At 42.1% G+C, this 20202-nt stretch overlaps 2 protein-coding genes across 2 annotated transcripts; one reads left to right on the top strand and one right to left on the bottom strand.

Annotated features, from left to right (window-relative positions):
* Positions 1 to 80: 80 nt before the first annotated feature.
* Positions 81 to 2229, bottom strand: LOC108601967 (insulin-like growth factor-binding protein complex acid labile subunit). Its single transcript, XM_017989955.2, has 2 exons — positions 595 to 2229; positions 81 to 523 (listed from the first exon to the last, which is right to left on the bottom strand). The coding sequence occupies exons 1-2, from the start codon at positions 2178 to 2180 to the stop codon at positions 475 to 477; spliced, it is 1635 nt and encodes a 544-aa protein (XP_017845444.2). The 5' UTR covers positions 2181 to 2229; the 3' UTR covers positions 81 to 474.
* A 10366-nt stretch (positions 2230 to 12595) lies between these two features.
* On the top strand, positions 12596 to 13209 carry LOC108601292. Its single transcript, XM_017989191.1, has 2 exons — positions 12596 to 12645; positions 12697 to 13209. The coding sequence occupies exons 1-2, from the start codon at positions 12601 to 12603 to the stop codon at positions 13207 to 13209; spliced, it is 558 nt and encodes a 185-aa protein (XP_017844680.1). The 5' UTR covers positions 12596 to 12600.
* The last annotated feature ends 6993 nt before the right edge of the window (positions 13210 to 20202 follow it).

The raw sequence follows: 20202 nt of genomic DNA, 5'->3' as shown, positions 1-20202 counted from the left end.
CTGTATAGTCTGTTCTAATAGTAAATGATTCTGTGTAAGTAAACAATCCCTTTAATTTAAAAGTTGTATTTATACTTTCTTTATTTTAAATATTTTTACATTTTTAATAAGAAGAATTTAGAATTCTTTGGACAATACTAACCCTAGTGATTAACACATCTACACAATTTCCACCCAAAACATGTTGTTGGCAAATCTGCCAGCGCGATAGGCAAATTATTGAATTGTGGCAGGGGGAGGAAGCCGTCTGGTAGGCTTACAAGTGGCCAAGTCAAAATACATACAGAAGTTGTTTCTGTTGATGTTGTGGTTGTTATTGCTTAGGCTGCTGCCAATGCAACAACAACAACAACAACATGTGTTGTTGCTGCGTGCCACTTGATTTCCTTGAGCCAAGTAATTATCTTGAGCCTTCACAAATAGCTTTAAATTGTTGTTTAATCATATATGAATTTAAATAATTTGCAGCTTAGTTTAGTATCCTTTTGACCAATTGTTGCTCACAATATTAATCACTGGAACTCTGCATAAGAGATAAACATATACATAAATAAATAGAGCATTAAAATAGATTATTAAAGGATTTCTTCATACTTCAGTGTCCTGGTCAGCAATGCGTCTCGTGCCGTCGCCATTCCTCTGTGGCTGCGACGGGGCCGGCCGAAACGTCGACGCAGTCTACGCAGACAACCTTCATCTTCTAGTATGCGATAGATCTGCAGCAGGAGTATGCCAAAGCACACAATGAGCGTTATCAATGCTAGCACATCCTTTGTAGTCCAGTAAGGATGTATGCCCGACACTTCGAGTGGCAACTGCTTTGGCATCTGCACTGTGCTGTTGCAGCTTGTGATAAGTTTACCGCGAAAAAAATTGTCGAAATGAAAGAGCATATTATCAAACTGGCTAGAGCTGACATCTGCTTCGCATATTACGAGCTCCTTAAGCACATAATGATCCCGTTGAAAGCGTTGGTAGTAAAATTTGTCCAAGCGAGTCCCGGCAATATTCAAATGCTCTAAGTTGGGCAGTGCTGCAAAGTTCCGTGAGTACAGTTGCAGCAAATGATTATAGGATATGTCCAGGTGCACCAGACTGCTTGGCAGGATTGGCAGAGCGGGCGGCAAGGCGCGCAGCTTATTATGCGCCAGGTTCAAGTATCTCAAGCTAGGTAAGTACAGACTGATGCTCGAATTGCTGGCCAAGGTTTCAATGTTGTTGCTGGACAAGTCCAAGTGCCGCAGTTGCCACATGTCTGTCAGCAGCGCTGAGCTGGCGTTACTATCAAGCAAATTGTTATGCAGGTCCAACTCAATCACCGCGCTCTTATCGCCAATGCTGAGCTGCGTCAGCGCATTGTTGCCTGCCTGCAGTTTGATAACGCTGCCGTGTATGATTAAGCGCTGCACATTGCTGCGCTCCACGATTACAGTATGTGCGCTATTGAGTTGCAACTCTGTTAGGTCGCCGCTATTGCTTATGTCAAGCAGGCGCAGTTGCGTCAACGTCGGCAGCAACAAGTGCTCGCTTTCCAGTTTATTGTCATTCAGCAGCAAGGACTGCAAATTGCTGTTATGCTCAAACAACTCGCCATCAATCGACGCTAATCTATTGTGGCTCAAATCCAAATGCGTTAGCTCTACCAGCTCGTCAAAGGTTTGAGGATTGATCTCTTCCAAGCCATTGGCAGGCAGCGCCAACAGTTTGAGGCGCTTCAAGCCCGCAAAAGCATTCATATGCACATTGTTCAGTTCATTGTAGCCCAGCTGCAGAATTTCGAGCTGCTGCAGCGCTTGGAAATCGTCTTTGTCCAGTCGTGCCATGCGCTGGTGCTCGAAGGTCAGCGTCTGCAGCTTTGGCAGCAATGACCAGTCCTTAATTGGCATACGATAAATGCTGCTGTTGTAGACCTGTAAGTTGCGCAGATTTGGTGTTAGACGCAGCAACTCGACGGGCAAGGCGCGTATTCTGCAACTGCCCAAGAGCAACTCTTCCAAATGCATTGCTGGAACGCCTGTGTAGCGCAAAGGCTCCGCTTTATCCTCAGAGAGCCACCATAGACTGCAGCTACGCTCAGTACAACTAGCGCTTAGATTCAATTGCTTATTCGCAGTATACACAGGCACAGCCAGCAGACTACGCACGCCTAACAAAAGCAATATATATATTTTAATATACATATTGTTCAATTAAACAATCGCGACCGGGCAACGCTCTTAATGGACTGACATTGCTGAATTTGCGCTGGCTTGCGACTGCGGCTTATCGCCAAACTAAGCTTAATATACTCATACTCATTCTATACGATAATAATGTAGAGGCTTGTGTGTTTTATTTTGCCAGCAACATGCATCAGCAACAATGTTGAGCATTTTATTTATTTAAATTGAATTAATTCTGTAGTGCAATAATGTGAGCTTCAGACTGGGTTGAGTATTCACTAGCTGTGAAGCTAATTTATGCACTACAACAAGAGTTCAATAGAAATTGTTGCTTATTTATTTTAAATTATTTCTACATTTTCAGAATATTTATTGCCAGAGAGCGCTCTGTCACTATCTCAGAATTTGAAAGTCATCAAAGTTATGCCTGATAAGGCTTAAAAAAAAGATAAAATAACTGGGATTATCCCGCAGCGATAGTCCAAACTGCTAGAAGTCAATAAATAGTCAAAGCAGCAGTGGCACTGTGGCAATCACAAATCAAAACTTTGTTATCAGCAATCAAAATTATCAACATGAAATTTACTGATAGCCAAAAAAGCAACTTGAAACTTAAATATTTTGACTGAGCACCTTGGACATGTTGTCAATGCGGCTGTCAGCAGCAACATGACTTCTAACACGTTTGACCAACAAACGGCTGCCCATATGCCCACATAAATACAAACACACACGGAGACAGACACACACACACATATATACAAAGTCATTGGCTGATGAGGTCGCCCCAAAAGCAGTTGAGAAGCGCAAGTTAGAAGCCATCATAATTTAAACATGAGTGTTGCTTGCCACTGCGCAGCGTCATGATGAGGATACGGCAACAAGAGAGTTTTAACAACAACAACAACTACAACAGCAGCAGCAGCAGCAACAACAAGCACAAGCAAAACGACAGGGTCGCCCTGGCGTTATCAGCAAGTTTGATGCTGATTAATCGGCGCTGATAAGCGCGCAAGCGCAGCCGTAAGTGTCCGTCCGTCTGTACATTCGTCCGTCCGTTTATGTGTAGAAGTGGCAGCCAAGCAGCCGCATATGACGAGCAGCAAACCTATGAGGATGATCGACGGTAGCGTTGCACTGACGTTGGTTGACGTCCGCTGCTCTGTGCGGGCTCTGCGTTCTGGGTTCTTCAACAATACTTCAATACAACAATAACTTGAGCATTGTATATGCTCTTTGCTTATCCCTTTTTGGCCAAGCCAAAAGGTGTGCCTGCGTTATGCGAAATATGCGTTGCGTTGAATGTTGAATGTCGATCGACAATGTTGATCTGCGTGCCCAAGTCGAGCCTTGGCCATGGCCCAAAGTGGTTTAGATTAAGGGCTTTAGTATTTTGGCAACAAATGGGGCGTTATTTGCTCAGCGAGACGTGCGACTGCTTTTGGTCGATCGATCGCCAGGACAGGACAGCACAGGACTGCGGTCGCTGCACCTCATTGACCTCTCAGTTGGCTGCTCTTCAGCTTAAGCGTCGCTGCGTCTCTGCGTCTCTTTATTTTTTTTCTTGTGTTGCTTTTGTTGTTTCGCTGAACATCTGTCGATCTTGTATGGCGATAATTTGAATTGAGTTTTCTCTGTTTGCGATACACAATCCTCACTGTTGACGGCTCCCTCCCTCTGCTCACTGCCCTCTCCTCTCTCTCTGCAGCTTTTGTATTTGTAACTTGGATTTTTGGTTATGTTAATGACAGCGCGCTCAGCCAGCTGCGGGTCAGCCACAACTTTAGCTTCAACTCCAATGCCAAACAACAGTTGCCCACATAACTAATCAAAGTGCACAGTTTTCTCACTACTTAAAGCTTAAAGTAGCTTAGTTGTCGTTGTCGTTGTTGTTGTCGTGTCAACGCTCTGCCCTGCACCTGGAGCTGCAGCATCATTGCAGCATCTGCATTTGAGTTGCACGTTCAAGTCGTTTTCTCGCAATTAACGCGAAATTCTACGAATTGTTTAATTAGAACTCAGCAGCTATAGTTTAAGCCATAGCTCGAGCACGTTTGCTTTCGGGCCCGGGCGCTGCATAATCTTTTTGTAAACATGAAACTCGCGCCATTATATCTGAATGTCGACTGTGGCATTGCTGAAAACCCAGAGCGAGACGTGCGGCAAGTTTGGGGCATGTTACAAGCCTTTGGCACTGCACTGGCTACGTTTTAAATTTAAAATCTGTGAATTTGAGGCAGTTTATCGAGCAATGCTGTCTGCTTGTTGCCGTTGCCCGTCTCTACCAGCAACAGCAACAACTGCAACTTCAGCTCAAGTGTTGCTGTTGTTGTTGCTGTTGCTGTTGCTGATTTGGCTGCACGATTAAATCATTAAATATTCCGATTGTGTAGCGTTATAATGAAATGTTTTTAACGCTTGTCTGATTTGAAATTATGCAGAGAATTAAAGGATCTGTCCTGAGCTTGCGTTTATGTGGAAATTGTTAACAATGTGTGTGATAAGCAAAAGGCCAAAAGACTTGAAAACTGCGCTTTAATTAGAGACTAACTAAAAATTAAGTCTATTTGACAAATAGTTAAGCCAAAGACTTATTCATAGCTGACAGTTGCAGTGGCTGAGCTTTTATTTAAACACAATCGCTGATGCATAATTAATTAAATGTTTTTCTTTTTTTTTCGTAGTAGTTGTAGTTGTGTCTTCTTTACAACACGCCCCACAAACGGTTGCTGCTGTTGTTGTTGTTGTTGCTTGACTGGTTGGTTGGTTGGTTTGTTCGCCTTATCTTGTAAATTGAATTATGAAATCGTCAACTTGAAACTGAACTGAATATACAGATATATATATATATAATACATAGTCAAAAAGTGGAATGAGACTGGCTTGCTGCTTTTTGCCTACAGACGGGAAAATCAGTTAAGAGCGCAGCTGCTGCCCGCGCGTTACGCCAATGACCAATGACAGCAAGCACTGAAGCTGAATGTAAAGCTAGAGAGAGAGAGAGAGAGAGAGAGAGCGAGCGAGCGAGAGTGAGTGAAAGAGAGCGAAAGGGAACAAAACTGAATGAGCGTTTAACATAATCATATCATATCGCAGTAGGCATCACATCGCTGCTGCTGTTGTTGTTGCTGCTGCTGCTGAACAGAAACCACTTAAGTTGCCTGGACTGTCCACAGGATGACTGCCATTTGCATATATACACATATATGTATGCGTGTGCGTGTGTGTGTGTCCCCCATGCTGTTTGTTTTGTTTGCTTTGGCTTTGGCTTTGGATTTGTTTGACTGCACGACTGAGCAACAGCATTTAGAACTTATCTCTTTCATGGCTATATTTGTTGCTCTGCTTTTGATTTTTCCATAATTTTTTTTTGTTCTGTGAGCTTTTGATGCGTACTAATCGCCTCAGCAACATCTGTATCTGGCCCAGTAATTGAGAATATAATTACACGAATTACAACGCCAGTCAGTCAGCTTATTTTATCTAAACGTTTGCATCTAGCTTTTTATCAATGCTGCGGTTGCTGCCGTTGCTGCTGCTGCTGCTGACAGCTTCAAGTGCGTTTATTTAGCCAAGCGGTCGCTTGCCCTTTTGTGTTGGCCAAAAGTTCAAAAGTTTTTCATGTAACATGTGTGCGCTTTCGCAGCGCTTGACAATTCATACAATTTAAGCAGCCACACACACACACACACACACACACACACAGATACACACATATAGCAATTGCTACTTCCCGCAGCAATTACGCTACAATTTAAGCGTGTAAACAAAAAATTACAAAGTTGTTAGGGCAAAATGGCAAACATTGTGCAAGTCATTGTTGCTGGCGCCTTCAAAATGACACAGAGAGAGAAAACAAGTGTCAGTTGGAAAGCAATTTGACATAGAAATTCACGTAATTACAACAGCAAACATTGACAGCTGTGTGTCCAAAATAAAATTCAAACTTTTACAATAAATTAAGCTATTTTCATTATATTGTATACTGTACTATAGCTAAGCAGAACTGCTTGGCTTTTGACTAGCAGTTGGAAAAAACGTTGGCTCTGAGTATTTATTTACATTTGTTTTAAATACAAAATATTTAAATACACTTTACTTTCAATTTAATGTACAAAATAAGCATAAAATAATAAAATCTTAGCCTTATAATTAGTACATACAATAAATATTATTTATTTATTTATTTACAAGCTTAATTATTACACAAAATATAATATAATAACTAAAGATGGTGTTGCTTGCTGCTAAGGCAGTACAACAAACATTGCGTATGAGTAATTATTGCAAACAATCATTTGCTAAGCCTGCTTGACTTTTGCTTAATCCATAAAATATTTAACTATAACTAGCTTCAGATTGTCTTGCATAATTTTCTAAATATATTTCCATCCAATGTACTTCCGTTTTAACTTATTGTTTTTACTGTAGCCGTGCACAACCAAACGCTTCATTAACGCAACCACCTTAGGTCAAAGTAATTGCTGCATTTGAAAATCGATTGGAACTGTTGACATTTTAATTCAGCTGGGCAACAGTTGTAACTTGTTTAACATTTTCTCTGGCACTCTAGCTCACTCACGCGTGCTTGTTGCAGTTGCAAGTGTTACCTTTCCAATAAATATTTGTAACGCACAAATAAACTTGTTAGAATTTCACTTGCTGTCGCTGCCGCTGCCGCTGCCGCTGCCTTTTCCCCCCTGTGCAAGAGCGGTAACAAGTGAAGCATAGCAGTCCTCGTTTGCAGCTACATAGCATATGTGTGTGTGTATTTGTATTTAAGTATCTAATGCCTTATCAAATTTTGATAATCAGCGTGTTGTCTCTCGCCTTGCACTGTTAGCATAGCTAGGCGTGTGTTTTTGTGTTGATTTATGCATACCGTGCAAGTGCACGCTGCTCTAAAGGGTATAAGCAACTAGTGGTCCAACAAAAATATAATTAAACTCATTTATATTCAAGTAATTTATGCGCAAGACTGTACAGCGCCGCCTTGAAGTATGCAGCATATTTTAATTCAAGGGTGTGCGCTAGTCGTTCTAGTATTTTATTTGCTTTGCCTTGCACGGTCAACGAAAAGAAATAAAACTACCAAACAAAATGTTTGTTTAATTTATCGCAGTAGCATCGCTTGAGCTTGTTCGAAAATTGAATTTAATTGGATGCCACCGTAGTACCCCCAGAATATTTGTGTCCCAGTTCTCCCAGTACCACTGTCCGCACAGTGGTTGATTGCTCTGTCCCCTATGCCTAGTCATAATTTGGCAGCAGTCTCGATTTTGAACACAGTTTCCTGTTACTCTGCCCAGCTCTTCTTCGTTGTGGTTGTTGTTGTTGTGCTCTTTGTGGTTGCTGCTTTTGTGGCAGATTGTGAGTTATCGCAACATTTGAATCGCTGTTCGCACCTATTCAAATGTTGCTTAGACGAGCTGATTGAATCGGCTTTGGCTTAATCTCGGAAGTCTTTAGCTGCAGTTTTGCTGAAAAAAAAAATGAGAACTAGAGTCGCTTTATTTTTTATCAGCTCTGTTTTTGTCGTGGCCATCAGTTCCAGTGCTTAGTGCAGCCCATCACGTGTCTAATTTCGCGCTGGCCAAATAGTACTCCGGAGTCCGGAGTGCTGGAGTTCGCATTGTATAGCGCACGTTTATCTTGATGCAGGCGCGCAAAAAAATGCTTACAATTTGGTTGCTCGTTTCTGTTTCTTTGCTTTGTTTTGGTTTTGTTTAATTTTTTTGTGCGGCACAATGGGCAGCCAAATTAAAAATTGTTGCCTGCGTTGGTTGTTGGTTGGTTTGTCTTTAGCTCGTTTCATTTTTCATGTTGGTCACTCAATTGTCTGCCACCACCAACAGGAACGACACATGCCAAAAGGTGCGCTATGCGCTGGGTCCAGGCAATCGACGTTTTGTGTCAAATAACAAATAAATATCACGCATGGCCAAAAGCAGCAATCAAAGCCATCAACTGGCAACGGGCAACGAGCAATGGGCAGATGCCAATGTATCGATAAGCGCCTTGGCCATGCCTCCATGCATTGCTAAGAATCCTTCTGCACACGCGACTCCAACTTCAGCTCCCCGACTGCTGGCATCTCGATAAAGCTCAACTGTTGTTGCTGTTGCTGTTACTGTTGCAATCAAAGTTTGATTAACATGCGTTTTAGGTCTTTGTCTTTGCTTGCTGACTATCATATAAATGGTCAGCCCCGAGGCGCAACCATAATTATTTCATTATAGCCATTGCTTTCATCAAACCATTGGCCACAACTTCTTCTTCTTCTTCGTATTGTGACTGTAGCTCTAGCTGTGGCTGATGATTTGGCTGCTAGCTTATCAATTGGTCGCCATCTTAATTGTTTGTTGTTAAACACGCAGCTCGTTCCCAACGACAACTCAAACTCAAACTCCAGCTCCAGCTCCAACATCAGCAGCGTCTCTAACCCTTGGCACGGGCATGCTTTTTAGGTAGAAAAGAGACTATGGCTCTTGGCCAATAGATTTCGTTTTGTTTTTTTTTTTTTTTCTTTTCAGCTTATTGATTTTTCATTTGAATTTCGTCGTCAGCCGATTGATTTATAGCTGTCCACTTAATTTGTTAAAGATACTGCTTAGATTTGCTGCAACTCAAGGCAACTCAACAGACTTGACTTAACTGAGCTACTAATTTGCTTTTTATACCACTTTTTGGAGCATGTTGTAGATTTATGTGTTTTAGCTTATCACAGCGCTGATTTTTGTTTAAACTTTTAACTACAAATACCATAAATGTTTCCACGAAGGCATTAAATAGTTTGTGATTTTTTAAATCAAATAAATCATAGCTGTAGCTTAAATGCAATAAATTTGCTTAACACTATCTTCAGTGCATATTTAATATATAATTTAAATTAGTATTTAAAATGAAAGGTCTGTTGGCGAAAATTAAGAGAATTTTTAAATCAAAAGTTTTAATCAGCTTAATTAAAAATATTAAAGTATGAACATCAAGTCAAATATTAAGCAAAACAAAATGGTGTAAAGATTAATATATTAAAAACAATAATTAATATTATCCTGCTTTGTTCACCCCGCATAAAACACAGAAGCCAAGTCTATAGGGATTCAATCAAAGGCGCAATTAGATGCATGCATAGTCGTTGTCAAACGGTGGCCAAGCCAACTGGCCTTAGGTCTCCAGGTGTGCGTGTGTGGTCAGCAGTTCTTGCCACACAAATGTTGCACATTGTATGGCCAAAGTCTGGCAGCTCGGTTAAGGGCGCGTTGAGAGGCAGACAATGGCAATTGTGGCCGGCTGAGAATGTTGTCATATGTCGCCTTCGTTGTCGTCGCACGTCGGTGTATTTCATGTAAACAAATAACAAATTAAATAAAAATTTAAATAAAAGAGAAAACACTCAAACCCGCACAGAGCCCGGGGGCTGACTGTCCCCAGCCAAAACAAACGATTTATGTGGCGGGCGAGTGCAGGATAAACCCGAAAAAGTAAACCCGGCGCTAGATGCCGTGCTGAACGTTTGTAGGATGTAGGCGAAACCCCGCTGATCGAATCAAATAAAACGAACACACACACACGGAGGAAAAAGGGGCAGAGGCATACACAAAAAGGACAATCAAATTGTTGCCTGGTAGCCGAGGGTTGCAGTCTACAGTCTTGTCCTGCCAACTAGGCGGGTGGCACTCGATTGTAATTGGGATTTGTATTGAGTTATTATTTATTGTCAGTCAGTTCTTCAGTCTACCCAAAAGACTTTCGACCAAAATGGCAAGCAGTCAAAATAAAGAAATTATCAGTTGTTGCCTGCTGCTTTGACTGCGGCTTAAATTGCGTGTTGAATTGATTGATTTGCTGCTGCGGCGAGCGAGGCAATTGCAGCTTGAGCTTGTGTGTGGCCACACAGTTGTCTAGCTGCCTGGCTGGTTGGCTGGCTGGCTTGCATGTCAATAGGTGCTAAGAATCGACGACTCTCTGGCGACGGACTGACGCAATCGGAACCTGGAACTTAATTAAACCAAACGCCAGCGCACAGATTTATCTGCGGCTACAGAAGCTATTGCAAATCAAAAGATAAACGCACGACCATCAGTCATCAGCTGAAGTGCAAAACGCAGTTGCAGTTGCAGTCACAGCGGCTTCGGTTCTGGCTCTGGCAGCGACATTTACATACTTACAAGGAAAGCAAGCGAGCAAGCAAAGCGGCAAGGAAAGGAAAGGCTGCCACAGCGATGATATATAAAAACACAAGAAATTTGACATGAACTGTGAGATTTCAACGCAAAGATAGCGCCCAAAAGATGCGACTGCTTGCAGAATGAGAAGCGGCTCCTTGAATAATGGCCGAGCACGAATACAGGACAGCAACGACGAAGCCCAAACCCAAACCCAAGCCCAAGCAATTGTAAGAAAAACTCAAGAGGGCACATGCATAAGAAATGCGATGAGTTGAGCTCTCGCAGCTTCAGCTTCAGCTTCAACTACAGCTTGGTAGCTAAGAAAAAAGGTACGAAGACGATTTCTAGATTTGATAAGCAAAATCATTTGTGATAAAATAAATAATTGAGTTCGTTTGCATATCATGGGAAGCATCTGCGCTTCACTCATAAACATAAAAATAAACCAACCAACCACCAGCAGCAGCAGCAGCAGCAGCAGCAGCAGCAGCATAGTAAAGTAAATAATAATAAATTCATAGGCATGCGGCACACACTCATAATTTTCTTTTCTTATAGTTTTATTTTTGTCGAATTGTGTCACAGATTAGGAAACCGTCTTTAGGACAGACTTCAATCAAAATTGGACAACGGCTGCTTGTTGCTGTTGCTGCTGCTGTTGCGTTAGTTGCTGTTAGCTATCAAGCTATCGAGCTATCAGCAACTATCTGGCAAAGGCGCACCTCAAACTCAAATGCGATAAAGCGTTAAAATTAATTATCGACTGCCACATTGCTGCGCTTGTGCTGTCAAATCTTTATCGCGTAATTGATTTCATAGCTACTGCTTTTGCGTTCTTCAAATTACATGCCAAGGGCCCGAGCGCCCGAGAGCCCGAGCCCATTGTTTCGACAATTGAGCAGCAGCATACAAGCAGCACTCACTGTATGCTAGACTAATTGTGCCACCGCTCATCAAGTAGTCAAACTGTAGACTGGGCTAACAATATGCTGCCTCAATTGAAGTTTGCTAGGGTATTTTTTTTAGATGGGGCTAGCAATTGGGGTAAAGCGCTAGAAAACATCATGATAAGAAACTGTGATTTTTATTTTTCAACTGATTTTTGATTTCCTGTACAATTTTGATTAAAAACTCTCACAAGGGGTGCGGGGGTGGGAGGGGAGGGCAGGTATAGCAGCAGCTACCTGTCTGTCGACAAACAAATTGAAAACAATGTCTAATCAGTCACAATTGAGCAATTTCATTCGTCTTGCTTCCACTGATTTGTTGTTGCTGTTTCATTTTCCATTGCGAGTTGAAAATCTAATCGCTGACAAGCTATAGCTAGCTATATTTGATAGATAGTTGCCGATGGCACGTCAGTAGTAGGTTCTTGTCATGCTCAACACTTCAAAAGCTGGCTAATGATTTTCATCATTTGATAAGCGCCAGCCAGTGAGCCAGTCAGCCAGCCAGCCAGTCAGTCAGCCAGGCAGCTTTGGCTTACATTTCGCTTGCAGCTACACAAATTTGCCCATTTCCGATTGGCAACAACAACAATAAGTAGTAGCAACTGCAGCTCACGCCATCTTACACTTGAACGGACCACCACGTGTCGCTCTCCTCGCTCTCTCTTTCTCTTTCTCTTGTGGCAGTCTATTGTGTCTGCTGTAATTAAAACTTAAAACGCTTTTTGTTTTGCAAGCAGCACTTGAACCATTGTTCTTGAACCAAAAAGTTCAGCCCTAACCAGCCGCAGCCCACTGCCCACCCTCTTAGACTCACAGACTGCTACTACACACGTTTTGACAAAAAAGAAAATAAACTCAAGTGTTTTTCATTGTGCAAATTCCAATAGAGAGCGTGCGACTTCTGCTGCTAAGAAAGCGGCTGTGTTCGAAAACTTTTGCCAACCCCCCAAGGACCTCCCAGGAGCAGCAGCAGCAGCCGCACTTGGTGCTTGTTGTGCATAGAGTTCAAGTGTTGCAACGCGCGTGCCTGGCGTTCACCTTAGTCGAGCCTCTCGAGTGCCTCAATATGTTGCAACTTTGCAGTTTGCCGCAACATGCGCATATCGATATTTTTATTATGTGTGCAAATTCAATGAACTTTTGCGTTGCTCATTCAAATTGTCAGCACAGCGATAAATAATTAAACGTTAATTTGTCCTAAATGCAGCAATTAAATAAATTAGTTAACTAATTGCCACACGTTGACAATTATTAAATTTGCTGAATGAACGCAACTATATAAATGCAACTAAAGTTAGTGCAGGGCAACAGTTCAGCATGTGGAGTCTGCTACTAAATTTGGCTGTCTTAGCTTGGGCTCAGGTAATTTTGAATGCGTTAATAATAATATTTGATATAATATTTTTTTGTTAGAGCTTTAGCATACCGAATACCAAGTATGATATCGAAATACTTGCTCTGCGCATGCTGCCGGGTGAGCAAGAGACGCTGGCGGATATTTCAGGACTCAGCTTCGTAGGACGCGATCGTCGTGTCAATGGCACGCTGGACATACTTGCTGATCTGGACAATGAGCACTTTGAGCTTGCTGGCGACTCTTCAATTGATGTGAGCAACGGCGGCGGCAACTTTATCCAATTGCCTTTTATGATACCACGCACCAGATTCTGTGATGCTGTAAAGAAGTTCATCGCTGTTTATGGGCAGGATACGGTGCGCATGGGCGTCAATACGGACTTTCCGGTGGATGGCAGCGTGTGTCCCATACCCAAGGGCACTTACTATATAAAGAATGTGAAAATGAATGCTGACGATTGGCCGCTGCTGATGCCCAGAGGCATTATGAAGAGTTACTTTCGTGTCTATAAGGATGGCAAGAGCGTGGGCAGCATCGAATGTTTGCTGAATGCCAAAGATAAACTATAAATTAATAAAGGCAATAACAAATTGTTTAGATTGAATGAAATCTATAGGACTTTTGGCTACCTGCCAACTTGCACCTGTAACTGCAGTTATGGCATAAATCATGAATGCAACAGCCAGAAACAGGAACTCAAGGGGTCAAGCTGAAATCTACCAAAATAAACGCCCGCTGTGCCAGTCTATGCTACGACTTACGCCCTTATACACAGATACTCTGTCTGTGTGTGTGTGTGACGAAATATTTAGTCGAAAATATTGTCCCTAATGCTGGCGCCAGACAAGTTCTCTGCCTGATGATGATGACAGACTTAGGCACTGTACACAAAACAAATCCAACCTGTCACACTAACGACTTCTGCGAAGACAATGCCAGGCCAGTGGCCTGCGTCTTGGCCCGTCCAGAACGCCTTTGTCTATAAGCCAAAAGTGTTGCACTAGTTTTCGTTGCTTAGAAACAAAAGATGTGCGCGCTCTCGAGTCTTAGCAGCCGGCGCTTTGTGCCTTGGATTTGGCTGCTGTGCTGCTGCATTTTATGTTGCAATTCTTTTGTGCAGCAGAAGGCAGGCCAATATTTTTATTGCCGCTTGTACAAAATTTATGAAATACAAATACAAATAGTGGCTCTAAAGAATTATGAGCCCGGCGCTAGCACACTGAGCTGAGCTCTGAGCCCTAAGCGGCTGTAAAAGGCATTTTGGCAAGTGCATAGAATGAAACTCAAGCGGCGCTGGGCGATCGACGATCGACGAACTGGCGCCAGTTAAAGACAAAAGGATAAGCTTGGAAATCTAGCAGCTGTTAGCTTTGATAGCTCTATGCTTGACGCTTGGGCTGTCTTATCAGCTAGATCTGTTTGCTATTGTTTTGGCCGACGCTCTGTCTAGCAGTCTCGATAGGCAAATTCTGCAAAGATTTCGCTCGAAATCTGATACGAGTTGCAGTCTAATGCGCCTGGCCAAACAATCAACGCTCAGTCTCTCCTCTCTCTGCCAGCGATATGATCGAACTGCACTCAACGCCTACTGCCTACGATAAGCACTTGCACGATCGGCTATCTACAGAGAGCAAGCGAAAGATTGAGATCGAGCATGATATGCACATTCCGTCCAATGGCTGCTAATCCTGCAGCTAACGCCCCGCTCAGACAGCTCGGGGGGATCGTCGCTGCGTTTCGCTACGCTTCGGTACGTTGTCTGCCGCCGCTGTGGCTTTATGCTAATGATCGAGCAGCAAACTAGACCAGGCCGGCCACATCATCATAGTCGCAGTCGCTGTAGCAGTCACAGCCACAGTGCTAAAACCACTCAAATGTTTCATTGTGTGCGCCTAAATATTGCAAATCTGTCTGACTGTCCGTCCGTCTGTACGTCTGTCTGTCCGCGCATTGTCTCTCTCTTGACCAGTTTGGTTGGTTAGTTTTGTTGCGAGTGCGAAAAACGTAAAATCTCTTAATCGGCACTGGCGACAGCATTCAATGAGTTTTGCTGCTTTTGGCTGCGGCCAGCACTTGAAACATGACAATATCAATTTGTACGTACAATGGCCTAATCTGATAATCAGTGCAAACATGTCCTTTGTGTCCATTGTGCGTGAAACAATGCAAACGGCATAGTTGTGCGCCAGGATTAAGTGCTAGTCAGCCAGCCAGAGAGTACAGCGTAAGTTCTTTTTTGGCAATTCAGTTAGGGGAGCTGTGTTTAGCTTGGCTTAGAGCCAACTGGCTGGCTGGCCACCAACCAAGCACAGTTCATTATGCTTGCCTATAAAATGATTAATGCCTGTTTTATGTTAATAACATTGCTTTTGGTTTGGTTTGGGCTCGTAAAAATCAGTCACAAAACGATCAGACATAAAAGTTGTTTGTCCTCAAATGGGCGCAAGCTGATCGTCGTCATTCGGGCTTGTCAATCAACTGAATAAAAATGATCGACAACAATGACACTTTGGGCGGCAGGAATGTCGCGGATAAGCATCAACAGTGCCAGCAGCAGCAGCAGCAGCGAACTGCGAGCGCCATGATACATTTATCATGCCACAAGTTGTAGAAGGGGGCGAAGTATGTGTGGCTGTGGCTGCTTGACTGTCTGAATTAATCAACAAGCAGCCAGGCAAGCAAATGAAATTGAAATCATAACAAATGCAGTTGTTGCAACAGCCGCAATTAATGAGGCGCTGCAAAGCGTTTGCGGCGAGGGGTTGTCTCTCCCTCTCTCAGTTAGGGCTGTCAACCCCACGAATTAGTTGCGTAATTGAGTCATAAAAGCAATTGTGCCAAATGTTAGAAAACAAAACTGTTGTGCAACTTGTTTAATTGCCACGCAATCTCAATAGTTGGTGTGGTAGCAATTGTGGCAACATAACAATTCTCTAAAATTCGTTTAATTGTCGACGGGTTGTCTTCTTCAGAATGGACATTGCATATGCTGTGATTTTCTTTTTCGCCAGTACACAATTATGTCATATCGCAAAAGTTAAATGGACTTTTAAGTTGCTTTGATTATGTGCAGTGCATATAAAAAAAGCAGCGCTACAAAATTATATAATTTTCGATGTTACCTTTTATGGTCGAGCATTAAAACACAAGCGGCGGCGCTTTGGCTTTCAGATTTATCGCGTTGCTCTGCACGCCATAAACCAGCAAATAAATTTAAATACTAATAATAATAAAATTTGTGAGTCGAGGCCCAGCACAACTCACGCATATAGTACATGTTTATATAGCACACTGCTTTATTCTCGGGTAGCATCCTTCAAAGGATAAAAGGGCGCCCCATTTATGGCCCAGCAATTAAATGGCCTGCCATTTGTTTTATTATAATACAGCTCAGGCAAGCGCCGCTCACATCAGCATCAGCGATAAGCACTGTTTTATTATTATCCTTACTCCTTTTTTTTTTTGTTTTTGTGTGTGTTTTTTGTCTTACACACACAGCCAGGGTATGCCAACGGGGGCGTGGCGTGCGCTTTGGGCAGTCCTGCAACACATTAGAATAGGCAAAGCGAAAACAAGACAAGGCCATAAAAAGTCGCAATGCGCCATAAAAACAGTTAAAGCCAAGACAAAAGTCACATACACCTAACCAACCACACACACACACGTACATACGCTGGCAATTTGTTAAATGTGTGCGCTGCTGGGAGTAACTTGCCGCTTAGACAAACTTGCGCATATACTAAAAAATAATATTTGGAAAATGTTATAAAAATTGCATATAGATAAAAAGTTATAGCTTTGGGTAGAATTTGGTAGAATTAAGTGAGTATAAGTGCTATAGCTTTTATTATATTTAGTTGGCTTTGCATTGAAATCAAGACTTAGGATTTTAAATAATAATTTATATATTTACTTGTTTCAAATTATTAAAACTTCAATGTGAATTTTTATTTATCACAAAATGTAAGATTAGTATACTGTTACTGTTATGCAAATATAATTATTATAATTTTAAATCTGTTAAAATTCAGCTTAAGCTTGAGTAAGCTTTAGCCAAAAATAAATGCTGCAGTCTATGAATAATTTACACACAAAATCAATCAAATATCTATATAAAACTAAATAGTTTTCTATATGCAATGCTATGCCAAGATCAATATTTATTTATTTAAAGTGCCTAGGCTTAGGCACAAAATGTAGAGTATTTATTTATACCCCTAGCTTGTATTTATTTCTATCTAAAAACACAGAAACAAAACCGAGTGCTGCGGTCCTCTTCCCCAACTGGCTTTTGTACTCCATTGAAGCATGTGCAAAGTAGGTTGAGCAAATCGCACACAACATAAAACATTTTTAATGCCAAGCAACAATAACAGCCACTGGGCAACAGCAGCAGCAGCAGCAGCAGCAGCAACAATAAAAACAAAAAAGAGCGAGCCGCAAAAAATATACAAAATGAGCATAAAAATGGCAGTTGGCAAAAGAAAATGGCCCCCAACACACACAGTGGCAACGGGGCAAGTGGCACACATACAGCATACAGGATATTGTGTAAAACGGATTAATGTGTCCTTTTTGTTTTAATTGTATTGAAGCGAAACAAATGCCCAAACGAAAAAAGCGCCGAAAATCTACGTAGAAAATTCAACTCGTTTATGCAGTGCCATAAAAATGTCACAAAACTCCTTGAGTTATGTGCGTGGTTGCGGCTTGTGGCTTGTATGTGTGTGTGTATGTGTGTGGCGCCTCCAATTCCAATTTCCCAACTGCAAACGTTTGTGAAAACCCTTTTGTTTTTTTTATACGTAATTTATATGCGACTGTTAAGAAATTTATGGCTAAATTATATAATTGTGTAAAAGGCTCTTAAGCCCTTAAGGCTTTGATAGCCAAGATCTATGGCTTAATACAGCGTTATATATTTTTAACTAATGATAATTACTTTTTAAAAAGCATAAATTTAGCTGCAGCTAATGCAGTTTGAATTGCCAACGAGCGCAGCCCACGTTGCCAGTTGCATGCAACACACAGCGCTGCTGCCAATGTCGTCTAGTTAAACATCGCGCATTTATTTGCAGCAGCCACAGTAGCCGTTTAGCTGTCCGCACACGCAAATTTCCTTAACGTGAACCTGCCCTGCTGCCAAGACAGCGACAGCGACAGAGCCTGCGTTTAATTTATGGCGCTTGTCATATTTTGTTAGACACGACGATTAATTAAAGTGCAGCGAGACCGCATGGCCCAAAGGCTGCTGCTGCTGTTGCCCAAAGCACTGGGCTAATTGAAAACTGAGCCCAGCTGAGGGCTCGACAAGCGCTTATTAAAGAAGCGCTCAAGTGGAATTCAGTTTAAGAACGCAGCTAATAAATGCGCTGCCAAGTGGCGGCCACTCAATGCTCAAGTCATCGATATTAGCTCAATTCTGCGTAAACTGAAAACTGAAAACTGAAAAATCGCCAATCATGCAGCGGCAGGAGCGGCGGCTGCTGCGCTTGAGTGACAGCCCTGGCTAGAGCTGCTTTACTAAAAAGTAAATTCAGTTTAGTGCCAAGTCATGCAGCGAAATGCATTTAAGGGGCGTGGCATGTCAAGGCGGCTGTAGCTGCTCGACTGACACACATGACATGCTAATTAAAAGACCAAGAGCACAAACAGCCGCCGAGACTGCGAACAGACAATGAACAGGTTGTGGCTCAGCTTATGATTGGCTTGGCCCAGGCCGCCCGCCAATCTATCTTATTTTGACTGCAATTTGTCAACCACAATTACGTGCACATTCCATGGAAATGTAGCTACTCTAGATGCAGCCCACGCACTCACTTCCCAGTAATCCAAGCCGCTCCAATTGCGCTCGTTTAATTACACGGCTTATTGTCATACGCCTATACGGCTTATTATCCAGCTCGCTGCCCTTAACTGATCGAACCGCAGTGATCGTAGCGCGATAATCAGCCACAATTGAGTTATGCGAAGTTTGTATACACTAACTATTGAAAGATTGAAAGGCGTGCGCAGTCAATTACTTTTAACAAGCTAAGCGATTGCAGCTATTAATAATTTTTATGTTCATAATATGCATGCAGCTTTTAATTAGAGCAGCGAGTAAAGCTGCTGATCAAAACCAAAGCAAACCAGACTGCCTACCTAGCTAGCTAGCTAGACAACAACCAGCCATAAGCATAATAATATTATTTACGTTGTTTACTTGGCTTGTTTGTTTTTCAAGCTGTAGATTGTCACTCGCTCGTAGGCGAGAATTTCCGATCAACAGGCTTTGATCGGCCCATGGCACAGTCTAGAGGCAGGCGAGGCAGGCAGCGCAAGCAAAGTAAGATGGATCGTTGACGAAGCCACACAGTGTGTTGATTTATTCCCCAAAGACCTGACTTGCCCGCACAGTATATATATAGTATAGTATATGATCTTTGCCATACAATAATTGCGCCATTAAAAATTATAGCGCACAGCTTTTACTTTTTTTTATAAATTTAATATTTGCTCACACTAAATTGTTAAGCAAACTCGATGTGCTAGTTGTGTATGCAGCTCAGCAATGTTGCCTTGTCAACGACAACATCGTTGATCATGGCCAAACGTTGATGATGATGATGTTGCTGCTGCTGTTGGTTGCTCTTGGTTGCGGGCGCGACAAGAATAATTACAAATGTCATATGAAATCGAGTAGCATCATAAATCAAATCAAATTATAATTAAGCATTTTTGATCAGACTCTCTTTTGCGCTCTCTTTCACACTATCTGCCTGTTTATCTTTTATTGTGTGTTGGCGGCCTAGACGCGCGTTTTGTTGACTTAAGCAGTTCTACTTATTTGGCATAAGTAATTGAATTTGTAGTTTTGTTTTTGTTGTTGCTGATGCCACAAGGATAATCACTGGAAATACATTAACTTCAGGGCAATTATTGTGTGTGTGGGTGGCTGTTTGGGTTGCTTTATTAATTTCAATATTTGCCTTTAATAACATTAATTTGTCTGATTCACTCTGACGTTGTTTCAATTGCTTGCGCCGCTGTCAGTCCCCAACGCGTGTTTGTTTTTGACACGGATAAAGCCAGACATATCAGATAATTTGATTAATATGCGTAAGTGTATGCCAGTGTGTGTGTGTGTCATAGGCTCTGAAATTGTATCTTTAAGTTTGCTACGCTTTAAGCCAACTTCAGCTGCCTTTTTATGGCTATCATATATTGCACAATTTATCAGTGCAAATAAAAGCAGCGTAAAACGAAATAAATATATAAACACTGCTCATATGTTTCGCACACACACACGCACACACTCGCACACTTGGGATAGAGATACAAAGAGCTAAAAAGAGAGAAAAGCTGCTTGAGGAGTGAGACGCAGACAGCTCGAGCATAGCGAAGAAATTTATGTTTAGATTTAAACATTTGCAAAACGAAAAGTCATAAATTACTTCCGTTGGGGAAACGACAGCAACAGCAACAGCAGCAGCAGCAGTAGCAGTAGCTACAACAACAAAAGCGTTTGGCATTAGCCAAGAAGTCAGCCACAGAGCGAGAGCAACAACAAGGATGCGCCG

Source organism: Drosophila busckii, chromosome 3R (assembly GCF_011750605.1).
Source record: "Drosophila busckii strain San Diego stock center, stock number 13000-0081.31 chromosome 3R, ASM1175060v1, whole genome shotgun sequence".
NCBI classification, from domain to species: domain Eukaryota; kingdom Metazoa; phylum Arthropoda; class Insecta; order Diptera; family Drosophilidae; genus Drosophila; species Drosophila busckii.
This window is presented reverse-complemented; position numbering and strand designations above follow the sequence as displayed.

Coding starts and splice junctions, on each gene's coding strand:
- LOC108601967 (XM_017989955.2), bottom strand. CDS start 2,180: ATGTATATTAAAATATATATATTGCTTTTGTTAGGCGTGCGTAGTCTG. Junction 524..594: donor TTGCTGACCAGGACACTGAA/GTATGAAGAAAT, acceptor TCTCTTATGCAG/AGTTCCAGTGATTAATATTG.
- LOC108601292 (XM_017989191.1), top strand. CDS start 12,601: ATGTGGAGTCTGCTACTAAATTTGGCTGTCTTAGCTTGGGCTCAG. Junction 12,646..12,696: donor CTGTCTTAGCTTGGGCTCAG/GTAATTTTGAAT, acceptor TTTTTTTGTTAG/AGCTTTAGCATACCGAATAC.